The following is a 12,472-nucleotide window of genomic DNA, read 5'->3' on the forward strand; positions in this document are numbered from 1 at the left end:
ATGGTGTTGAAAGGATGTTTCTGAGATGAGTTGGAGTTGGCGGGGGAGAAGTTGGGCACCTTGAAAGCTAACATCGGTTTCAGATCATAACTCTTTACAACCTGCAAAGGCCTGAAGTTTCTGCAGAGGGCGGATGGATGGGAGCTGTCATCCTGTGCTGAGCAGGTCCGCTTTGAGACTGACTGATCAGTCAAGCAATTTGGATAAGGACTTCTGGGTCAGAAATTGCACAAAGGACGATGGCAGCAGTGAGAAGTCTGGACGATATCATGGACCATCCTTCTCTTGAAGCAATCATCTTGGGTCTCTGTGCAGCCTTTAATAGAAAACCAGCTAATTCCACCTGAAGGCAACAAAGAGGCAGAGAGGCAGAGACAGTCTTTGGCGAGGTGCAACCTACCTGGCCTCAGATAACAGGTGAAAAAAATAAACAGCCCCCTCGCCGGTTTGGCTCAGTGGATAGAGCTTTGGAAGGGTCACAGGTTCGATTCTGGTCAAGGGCACATGCACAGGTTTGGGGCTTGATCCCCAGTAGTGGGTGTGCAGGAGGCAGCTGATTCTCTCTCATCATTGATGTTTCTATCTCTCTCTCTCTCCCTTTCTTTCTAAACTCAATAAAAATATATTTTGAAAAATAAAACAGCCCTAGCTGGTTTGGTTCAGTGGATAGAGCATCGGCCTGCGGGCTGAAGGGTCCCAGGTTTGATTCCAGTCAAGGGCATATGCCCAGGTTGTGGGCTTGATCCCCAGTGGGGGGCATGCGGGAGGCAGCCGATCAATGATTCTCTCTCATCATTGATGTCTCTATTTCTCTTTCTCCCTCTTCCTTCCTCTCTGAAACCAGTAAAGAAATATATTAAAAATAAAATTAAAAATAAAATAAACAGCAACAAACACTAAGCAAAAGTCCAAGGTTTTTTTGATACAATCATCTTGCCTTTAAGAATTCCCACCTAAAAGTATTCTAATTGAGGACATTGCAATACAAAAGCCCTGAAATTGTAAGACAAAAAAAGCTTTCAAACTCTAGGTAAAAGCCATGCGATTGCCATTGACTGTAAAACTGTTGAATGGTTAGCAGTTTAGAAGCTTCCTAAAGCCCTCCCCCAGTTTAACCCAGGCCATGAATTATTCAAAGGGCTGAATCCTCAGAAGGACCATTCAGATGTGTGTTTCTCAAAAATGAGGTGTGTCCTTGACTTCACTGAATTTCCCCCATTGTAGAAGTATCGCTGTTCACTGTAGAAGTAACGCATGTTCACTGTAGAAACGGAAGAAAATACACAGAAGTGCAAAGTCAGTGCCAGCTGTGTCCTGTACCCAGCATCCCAGCTTCGGTTGGGAAAGCACAGAAGAGTAATTCCCCAAAGGGAGCAAAACATAGGGTGGTTGGAAACGTGAGCAAACAGTCGTCTCTTGACGGGGGGGGCCCTTTTGCTCCCCCACCCCCAGGACAGTAAATGATGTGCAGGAGATATTTTTGTTGTTTGATTTGGAAGGTATTACTGGCATGTAGTGGGCAGAGGCCAGGATGTGCTAAATAAACATCGTACAATCCACAAGATAGCCCTGCACAACAAACAATTATCCTGCCAGTGTCAACAGTATCAAAGATGAGAAACCCTGTTGATAAAACTGTCAAAAGGGTGAATCCCAGTTCTAATTGTTTCACATCCTTGAGATATTGAAGCAGGACTTTGGGGGGAACGTAGCCAGGCTTAGGGATTTTTTAGAATTGGGGTCCATGGAAAAGCGGGGGCTGCAGACTGGGAGAAGGTACATTTCCATTACACAAGGAAGCCAGGCGCAGCTACACCTCCATAAGACAAGGAAGCAGCAACAGGTATATTTCCATAAGACAAGGGAACTGGAAGTAGCCAAGAAAGGTCTATATTTACAAAATAAGGAGGAAGCAAGCCCAGAGGGAATAGGAGAACCATGAGGGAGGAGAGCCTCACACAACCCATGTGAGGATTGACCTTTGAGCTCAGGGGTTGCTATAGTGACCAAATCAAGGGGATACTGACCAATCAGAGGGGATATCAAGGCACAAAGATCTGCAGCCTTTATAAACTAGAGAAAAGGGACTCAGTGGGACCCTGTCCCCCTCCCTACGTGGGAGTCCATTCTGTAGGACTCTTCCCTCTCCCCACGTGGGAGTCTGTACTTGTTCTTCAATAAATCTCCACCTTTGCTATTCCACTTTCTGTCCGTGGAGTGGATTCATTCTTCGATCCCGGCGGACAAAGAATCCGGGTTCCAGTCCAAAAATTTGGTATCAATATGGCAACATCTCCAAGTGAGGAAACTGCTCTTCACAACATTGCAGTCACTAGGTCCTTGACCCACCAAGAACTGTTGTCAATGTTGTGCTGTATAAACTTCCAGGCTCTTTCTTCTGTGCAAAGTCCTCTAATACTTGTTTTCTTAAACAGACTGTCAAACCTCAGAGGGAAGGCAGGCATGGACACAGACAATAGGGTGGTGAAGGTCTGGGGTGGGAGAGGTCAATGGGGAAAAAGGGGATATATGTAATACTTTCAACAATAAAGATTTAAAAAACAAAAACCCACACAACTGGTTTTGATGTCGAGCTGACTAGATGACTGAAGAAGGGAGGGGGACTCCAGGGAGCCTTTGAGGTATGGTAGCAACCATCTCAGGTAGAAACTGTAGTTTAACTCTAACCCTGCTGTTTGGCATAACAATAGAAAAGTTATTTTGATTTTCTGAATTGTATACATCATCCCATTCGATTGAATGACTATCCCATTGATTGTTATCTTACTGGTTTTAGAAAGCACATTCTTCTGTACCTGGGAAACAGGACAGCATAATTATCCTAAATTGTTTTAGTGGCCACAGATAATGCATTCCAGTTGACTCAGTGGTCCCAAGACCTGGACAGCGCAATTACTCTAAACTACTTCGATGGCTCTAGATAATGAGTTCCTGGCAACTCAGTGGTCTCAAGACCTGAGGGCTCTAGATAAGGTGTTTCTGTCAATTCAGTGAGCCTGAGACCCAAAACTATAATTAACATGCTTAATTCTGCTTCTGTAAACTGCTTTTTTGCAAACCAGGTTCCTCATTCCAAACCTTGAGATGTAATCAATACCTTTGTGATCTTTGCCTACATAAGTCTGGTTTTGCCACCATCTTATGACTATGAGATTTGGGGAATGGCCCCTCATAGTCTCAGATTGCAATAAATATGACTCTTTAATTCAACTTCTTGAGGCGTCCTTCTGTGATTCGCGGGGTACATTACAACACCTTGGCACATTTCTCCTTCAAAAGGAAGGGGCCCTGACTGGCAAAGGTGCAAGTCACGGGGAACTCAAGGTGCAGAGAGGGGATCTAGACTGGACAAGGTGAACAAAGCTCAAGAAATCTTCTTAACCTATAACCCCAGCAGATCTGACCCCTGAATTCTATTCCTTTTTCCCAACTAAATTTGATCTCCTCTTCCAATTCCATAAGGAAATTTAGAGTTTTGCTTTGTGGAGATTTCTGTGCATAAGTGGTACACTATACATACTGTTTTGCAACATTTTTCTACTCAACAATGTTTTAGAGATTTTCCTATCTTAACAAAGGGATCTAGTTCATTCTAAGTGTTGCCTAGCATTTCATAGTGTGAATGTATCATAGTTTTAGTAACATCTATAGGCAAACATTTAGGTTATTTCCATTACTTTACTATTAAATATGAAGTTGGGATGAGCTCAGCCGGCATGGCTCAGAGGTTGAGCGTTGACCTATGAACCAGGAGATGGTTCAGTTCCAGGCCAGGGCTATGCCCTGGTTGTAGGCTCGATCCCCAATGTGGGGCATGTAGGAAGCAGCCAATCAATGATTCACTCTCATCATTGATGTTTCTATCTCTCTCTCTCCCTCTCCCTTCCTCTCTGATATCAATAAAAATATATTTAAAGTTGCAATGATAACCTTAATACATGTCTTTTTTGTGTTTCATATAACTTTATTTCTCTGCAGTAGATACCAAGAAATAGAATTGCTTTCTACGAGGCAGTGCTCATTTAAAATCTTAACAAGGTTGTCTAAAATGCTAAATCAATCTAAACTGTTATTGGCAATGTACGAGAGTTCCCATTTCCCCATACTCTCACTACACCTTGATATTATAAACCTTTATAAATTTTACCAATATAATGGGCTAAAATATATTATTTCTATAGCTTGCATTTCTTTGATAGTCACTGATGAGTTGTGGAGATTTTTGTTTTCAGGTCAGGTCACTTCTATTTTCTCCTTTACATTTCCTTTAACAAGTTTAAATTTTTGCCCTTGATTGTTGGTCTTTTAAAAAATTGTTTTTTGGGAAGATCTTTATTCTGAATAGACAGTAATATTTTTTCTGTGATTTATATCTCAAATATTTTCATCCAGTTTATTCCTTATCCTTTACATTTTGGGGTTGTCATTCATTTAAACATTTTAAAATATTGATGTATTAAAATTTATCTACCATCTTGTTTACCTTTGCCTTTTGGATGTGAAGGAGGCTTTCTCTCTTTCCATTGATTGGCTGCCTTCTGCACACCCCACACTGGGGATGGACCCTAAAACCCAGGCATGTGCCCTTGGCCAGGATCGAACCTGGGACCCTTCAGTCTGCAGGCCAATGCTCTATCCACTGAGCCAAGCCGGCTAGGGCCATGCAAAATTTTTAATCTTTCTATTTCTTAGATTTCTCATGTTTCAAAACTGGAGATAGTGACCAGATCCAGCCCATATCATTGTTTTGTTTTGTGGGTGTAATGTACTTTAGGTAAATGCTCAGAGAATCTGCTCATTTTAAATGTTTTCTCTTTTTTAGGTGGCTTACCTTTAATGTGATACTCTTTAAAACAGTACTGACCAGGTTTTGTTCTGCAGGTTCCAAAGTCTAAAAGACATCCATGGAAGGGCAATGAAAGGTTGCATGACCTACAAATCACACCTTCAACATCTCCAAGGACTGGAGAGAAAATATAAGGGGAAAATAGAGATGAAAACCAGAGGGAGGAAAAATAGGGGAAGAAAGAGAGATCCAAAAATAAAGCAGTGATTTTCAACTTTAAAAAGTAAGCAATATTTTAAAAATTTGGTTTCACATATGCCACATTTCATGAATTGCAAGTATTAGAAATTAGGCCAGGTGGTCTAAAAAACTTACTTGGTTAAAATGTATTTAGTTCCTCAGTGCCTAATTAAATCAATTCAAAGTTATTTAGCCAGAAAAATTCATTTCAGCCATATGGCCACTATTCGGTCTTCTTTTCAATGTCTAAAGCAGCACATTATACATAGTAAATTCTCTGACAGTATTTATTGCTTGATTCATGTTTGTAGATTGCTTATCTTCAGTACTTAAATTCAATGGCTCAAAAAATGTTATTCATTTTGGTTATGTAGAAATAGCCCAGAAATTCTTAAAACGTGGTCAACATCCATAAGAGTAGAAGATATCATCTGGAAGATCTGTTTCCAAAATTGATTTTGAATTCGATTTACTTAAGTAGTTAAAATAAGCACAGATTCCCAGAGGGAACCCCCTCCCCCAAGTAAGAATCTACAGGAGTTGGGGCTCAGGAATCTGTATTTTAGACATGCAGAAACAGCAGAAGTCATGTGACTGGGATATAGATATCAAGACCAGTTTTTGAGAACCACTGGTTCTACCAAATTCAGGAATCTCCATTTTGATAACTCCTCAGGGAGCCTTGGCAAGTGATGGAGAGCTCATCACTACTAAAACCAGCTCTGATTATGAAAGATTCTTCTGAAATTCAGCTACAATTCATTTTCGTGTTCATAGTCCCCTTATCTACACTAATAAAAGAGAAAGATGCAAATTGACCATATGTTCATGACGCCCACCAGCCAATCAGGAGTGAGTATGCAAATAAACCCAACAAAGATGGTGGTTTAATTTGCATAACGTTCCGCACTGCCCCAGCCACTCTGGGCCTCTGGGCAGCGTGGAAAGGCAGAAAGGCGGCTCTGGGCTGGAGTGAAGGCAGAAAGGCGGCTCTGAGCCAGCGTGAAGGCAGTGCCAGCAGCCAGGGGAAAGAAGGCCCATTCTTGCATGAATCTTCGTGCATCGGGCCTCTAGTAATATATGAAGAGCATTGCCATTCACTCCTATTCATTGATAACTCAAAGAAGAGTTTACTAGACATTGTGTGCAATGTAGTTTATATCTCCCTCTGTCATGTTGGGGTTAGAAGAGATCACTTTTAATAGAAAATAGTCTGGCTGATGAGGCTAATTAACCTCTCCTGACTATTCTTCCCAGTTTCAACCTCAACTGAAGACACTCTGGACATTTCACATTGGTTTTCCCATTAAGCATGACAGACTTTCAGTCCATAATCAAGTATCAATCAACAAATATCTTTTAGGAGCTAAACATATGCCAATTGATAAGCCATTTACTAGTATTAGTCCAATTATTTCCCATAATAAACCTTTCCAGCAGGTGTTGTAGTTGCCCACATTTCACATAAAAGAAAACTGATTTCAGTCGTTTGCTCAACTGGTAGAGATAGGCTTAAAAGGGTTTGTTGGAATCCCAAACCCTTGTTCTTAGTAACCACACCAGGTCACTGGAGCTACCAACCTTTTGATGTCACTGCCTTCTTTCTGTCCCTCTCAGATGGTCCCTACTCTCTCTGATTCCACATCCAATATCCATGATCTTCTTCAAACCTTGTTTCCCACAGTCTTTATTATGACTGAAGAAGATGCCTTCACTTTTAGGCCTTCATGCTGATTGTAAATTTTCAGTTACCTGAATACTTATACACATATTCTCAGATCCCATTTACTTCCTTTTAGTCTTTTTTTGTCTTAAAAAATGTATTGTTGATTTTTAACACATGATACATTTTGATTTGACAATTAAATTTAAAGCTTCAGATTATATGTAAAATAATTAGTTTCTTTACATAGTTAATTCTGAAGTACGCTATTCTATTTTATAACTTTGTTAGCTCATATTATGTTGTATAAGAGCTTATTCAGGCCTTGTTGTAAGCACCTTAATTAGACCACACACCACGTATATTATGCTTCTGTAATTTCTTAGAAAAATTTCCCTCATTTTGACTTATGCTTTTTAAATGACTTACCACCTAAAAGGCACAATAAGACAAAAACACGACTGATGACAATCCTCATTCTTAGGTTTCTAGACAAAAAAGAAGATGGAAGGAGAAATACATCCCACTGTTAAATCTTTCCTGGGAAAGTAATCAGTTACACATTTATGTTAGCTATTATGAAAAAGGGAAATGACAGGCAAAGTTTTTTTTATTTCATTAATAAAGTATAAATAAATTTATTCTGTGATGGAGGAAAAATAAGGTACCTGTCTTTACAAAAAATTCACCATAAAACTTCTCAATCCAAGAAACATTTTAAGTTGAGATGTGTTCTCATCAAATACCACCCCCTCCCTTATTTCTCTGAATAATAATTATTTAATGCAAAAATATAAAGTGAGATAGATGTGTTTCTAGATTGATATTGTGTTAAAAATCCTCTTAACCATTAGCCAAGAAGTAAGTATTTATTAATTCTTCTTTATAAACTAATACTTTCGTTGCAAATGATCATATTTATAAGGCAAAGTATTATATATAGTTAATAGTAACTAGTACTTATTAAAATGAAGAGAAAGACATTTCCAGATTGGCTAAACTGTAACATTTAGTTGTTCATGACTTACCTACTTGAGGTATTATAGATCTGAAGTTTTTTAAAGGATAGCAACAAGTAAAATTTGTGATGTAATGAAGTCCGTTATAACTGAAACCAACAAAGCAAGTCTCTGATCCACCAGATTCCAAACAGTTTAAACAGTAAAAATTGCCCAAGTAAAAACAGGTAATTTTTTTGTTTGAACACTCTGACCTATATGGAATTTAAATGCCTTAGTCATGAAATTAACATATAAGACTAAGTCAATCAACAGTTAAATTGATTAAATTTTGCTAAAGATTTCTATATTCGCTATGGTATAGATTAATTAGTTCACATGCTCATAACCATGCGGGTATACTATCTGTTCATCATATAAAATACTTGGTCTTGATTATTAGAAATCTATGTATATAGCAGAACTAGGTACATTAAGAAAGCAATTTGATTTTTTAAAATGTTTATTTCTAGGGGGGAAGGGGAGGCATATGTAAAACTTTCAACAATAAAGAGTTTAAAAAATGTTTATTTCTAAATTAATATATAGTTCCAAATTAATACAGTCTTCTTGAACTGAATAAAAATACTAATAATATTAAAATCTTTGACCATGCTCCCTACCAAATCCAGTGTCTTTCCAAATGTAACCACATTATTAAAATGATGAGTATCCTTTTTCATTCTGTGCATTTTATAATATATTTGCAACTTGGAAATATGCATAATATTGCTTTTTGTTTAATTTTTGCAAAAATAGTGTTACATATTATTTCCCTCTTGCTTAATTATGTTGAAAATCTATGTCAGTCTTTAATAGTAATTCATTATTTTTATTGCTATATAATATTTTTGGTATGGCTTATACCATTGTGATTTTGATTTGCATTTCTTTGGTGATTAATAATGTAGAGCATCTTTTCATGTACCAGTTGGCCATGTGTATGTGTTTTTTGGAAAAATATCTATTCAAATCTTTTGCCCATTTTTTAATCAGATTTTTGTTGTTTTGTTATTGAGTTGTCTGAGTTCTTTTTTTGCATATTAAGTCTTTATTAAATATACTAGAGGCCTAGTGCATGAATTTGTGCACAGGTGGGGCTGGCTGGCCCAACCCAATGGGGGCCGATCGGGGCCAGGCTGGCGGGGGGAGGAGATATGGGGAGTTTGGCCATTAGCCCTGCCCCTGATCAGGGTTGGGTTGGCCACAGGGGGACTGTTGGAGGTCTGCCGGCTCTGCGCCAATGGGGGGGAGCTGATTGGGGGCCCAGCCGGCCAGGGGGAGGAGCTGCGGGAGGTTGGGTGGGGCCCAATCGGGCTGATTGGCTGCAGCAGTGTGTTGTCATAGCGACCAGTTGTTTCAGTCATCCGGTTGTTCCATTATTCTGATCACTTGGCTTTTATATATACAGACTAGAGGCCTGATGCATGAATTCATGCACGGGTGGGGTCCCGAGGGCATGGGGGGGGGAGGACATGATAGGGACTCTCTGGGTGGGTGGTGGGATGCCCTTGCTGGCCTGGGATCTGGATCTGTCCCGCTGACATTCGCACTGGTTGTCAGAAGCCACCTGGCGGCTGCTTTTATATTGTTTCTTCCTTGGGGAGCATCTAGGGAAGGGAAGCAGCCATGGTGCCCGAGGCTGACTTCCAGGAGGCCAGCAGTGCTGTCAGGATCGTGCCAACAACACTGGTTCGTTGGTGCCTGGCCCGTTCTCTGCAGGCCCCAACTGAGGGAGTGAGTGGCTGCCACCTGGCTGGTGGGCCACTGGGATGGGTTGGTCAGCTGAGCAGTGCTCCTGCTGTGGGAGCACACTGACCACCAGGGGGCAGCTCCTGCACTGAGTATCTGCCCCTTGGTGGTCAGTGCGTGTCATAGTGACCAGTTGTTCTGGTCATTCTGGTCGTTTGTTCACTTAGGATTTTATATATATACTAGAGGCCTGTTGCACGAAAAGATTCGTGCAATAGGCCTTCCCTTCCCCTAGCTGCTGGCACCGGTTTTCTCCGGCACCCAGCACCCAGGCCTTCGCTGCTCCAGCTGGAGCTGTCTTCAGCGCCTTCGCTGCTCGGCTTCGTGCCTATGTATGCAAATTAACCGCCATCTTTGTTGGCGGTTAATTTGCATATCTCGCTGATTAGCCAATGGGAGGCGTAGGGAAGGTACAGTCAATTACCCTGTTTGTCTATTATTAGATTAGATACTTGAGGCCTGTTGCACAAAGAGATTCGTGCAATATTCCTTCCCTTCTCCTGGCTGCCGGCACCGGTTTTCCTCCGGCACCCGGGACCCAGGCCTTCCCTTCGGCCGGAGCCGCCTTCCGTCCTCCATCTTCACGGCCCCAGCTGGAGCCGCCTTCCGTCTTCCATCTTTGCGGCTCTGGCTCACCTTCAGTCTTCACTCCGCCGCTTTGGAGCCCATGTATACAAATTAACCGCCATCTTTGTTGCTGGTTAATTTGCATATCACGCTGATTAACCAATGGGAGGCATAGTGAAGGTACGGTCAATTACCCTGTTTGTCTATTATTAGATAGGATAGATGATTTGTAAATTGGATAGGATAGATGATTTCTCCCATTTGGTAGGTTGCCGTTTTTCGTTGATAGTTTCTTTGTTTGTGCTTAACCTTTATTTAAAGCTTTAGTGTTGAAAGTGTTACATTTGTCCCCTTTTTTCCTCTATTGACGCTAGAATGCTCCCTCTCCCCCTACTCTGTCTTGTTCCTGTTCTTAGACGAAATGATTTTAGTTCTTGCCCACTGAGTATGATGTTGGCTGTAGGTTTGTCACATATGACCTTCATTATGTTGAGATACGATCCCTCTATTCCCACTTTGCTGAGAGTTCCTGTCAAAAAATGGGTGTTGGATTTTGTCAAATGCTTTTTCCTCATCTGTTGACATGATCATGTGAGTTTTGTCTTTCAATTTGTTTATGTGATGTATCACATTTATTGATTTGTGAATACCACACCAGTCTTGCACCCCTTGCATCATACTTGGTCATGGTGTATGATATTCTCAATACATTGCTGGATCTGATTTGCTAATATTTTGTTGAGGATTCTAGCATCTATGTTCATCAGGGATATTGGCCTGCAATTCTTTTTTCTGTAATGTCTTTATCTGGTTCTGGAATTTGTGCAGAAGCCTTTTAGTTTGATATAGTTCCACTATTTATTTTTGCTTCTGTTGCTTTTGGTGTCAGATTAAAAAAAAATTATCGCCAAGTTCTATGTCAAGGAGCTTATAGTTTCAGGTTCTACATTTATGTTTTCACCGATAATCTCTTTTGATCTACTTTTTGGTCCAATTTCATTCTTTTGCATGTGGCTGTTCAATTTTTCCAGCACCATTTATTGAAAAGACTGTCCTTTTCTCATTGTATATTTTTGGCTTCTTTGTTGTGAAATTAATTGGCCATATATGCATGGATATATTTCTGGGCTCTCTATTCTGTTCCAATGATCTATATGTCTATTTTTATGCCAGTACCATACTGTTTTTAAATGACATTTAAATAATATTCTGGAAAAGGCAAAACTATAGTGGTTGCAGGAGTTGAGGGGGAGAGGAGGGACTGGCTACAAAAAGATCACATGAGGGAAATTTTGAGGATGTCCCAATGATTCTGTATCTTGTTTGTGGTAGTGGTTACAAGACTGTGCATTTGTGAATTTCAGTTAATATAAATTAAAAAATAAATTTAAAGTATTAATAGGAAAAAAATCTCTAAGTGCCGACAGGGAGAGATAATAGGAGTTAAAAGAAACAGTAAGAGGGGGTTCTAATTTATTATTTATATTGACGGATCAGGGAAGGCTCATGATAACAGAATTGAAAATTAAGCTGAACTGTGAAGAATGGAGAGGAATTGGCCAGGAGAGAGATGGGGAAAGAGGATTTCAGGCAGAGGAAATAGCTTTTAGAAAGTACTTGCCGTGATAAGACATGGAAGTACTTTGGTTTTCAAATGCTAAGAGAAAACCAATGTGATTGTAGCCCAGAGCACTAGTGTAAGAGTAATGAGAGAGGGGCAAGTCCTGCCTGGCCTTATGGGCCACCCATTTAAGGATTTTGACTTCTATCCAAAAACAATGGCATTTTTACTAGTGATTAGGACTAGCATGATTAGATTTATAACTGTACTTTAAAAATGAGTCTACAGGTTGAGAAAATGGGAGATGAGGTAGAGTGGAAGTTGGAATATTTGCATAAAAGAAAAAATGATCTGGGACACATCCTTTTACAGGCTGTAATTCACACCCTCCTTCTGGGGCAAATGAGCATTTCTAATAAACCCTTATGCCAGTTTCTAATGATGGAATAAAGCCTTGTTCTGGAGAGTGATACACCCAGTTGACTATCAGGTGACTACCAGTCAAGAATCTAGTGACCTTCAACCAGACAGTGTTTTCTATATCTGATCCATTCCCATTTTCTAAAAAATTTTTCTACCAAGAAGAAATATTTTAATTGACCTACAAAGAGCATTTTTTTCTTGCATGCATGCAAGATCTCAATAAGATGTTGACATATGTTAAATTAGAAAAATTTTTTGAAAAAGTTTCTAGAAATAAGGTCAGTGTCCAAAATTAATTGCCTTCCTGAATATCATCAATAAACCACTAACAAACATAAACTCTAAAAGACTCCATTTACAATAGCAATAAAAATAAGGAACTTGCAAATAAATATAACAAATGATATGCAAGATTATCATGGTGTTCCCAGGTGTCCTTGGCTTGTGGCTGCATAGCTCTG

The 12,472-nt window shown here is 39.9% G+C and overlaps 1 protein-coding gene across 1 annotated transcript; it reads right to left on the reverse strand.

The window, feature by feature from the left end:
• Positions 1-218: 218 nt before the first annotated feature.
• Positions 219-5,036, reverse strand: C11H9orf57 (chromosome 11 C9orf57 homolog; the record flags this gene model as incomplete). Its single annotated transcript, XM_059658717.1, has 2 exons — positions 219-343; positions 4,853-5,036. Coding segments are annotated over 2 exons (309 nt in total), but the record flags the coding sequence as incomplete, so codon positions are not given.
• Positions 5,037-12,472: the final 7,436 nt, after the last annotated feature.

The sequence above is a fragment of the Myotis daubentonii genome, chromosome 11, assembly GCF_963259705.1.
Source record: "Myotis daubentonii chromosome 11, mMyoDau2.1, whole genome shotgun sequence".
In the NCBI taxonomy this organism is placed as follows: domain Eukaryota; kingdom Metazoa; phylum Chordata; class Mammalia; order Chiroptera; family Vespertilionidae; genus Myotis; species Myotis daubentonii.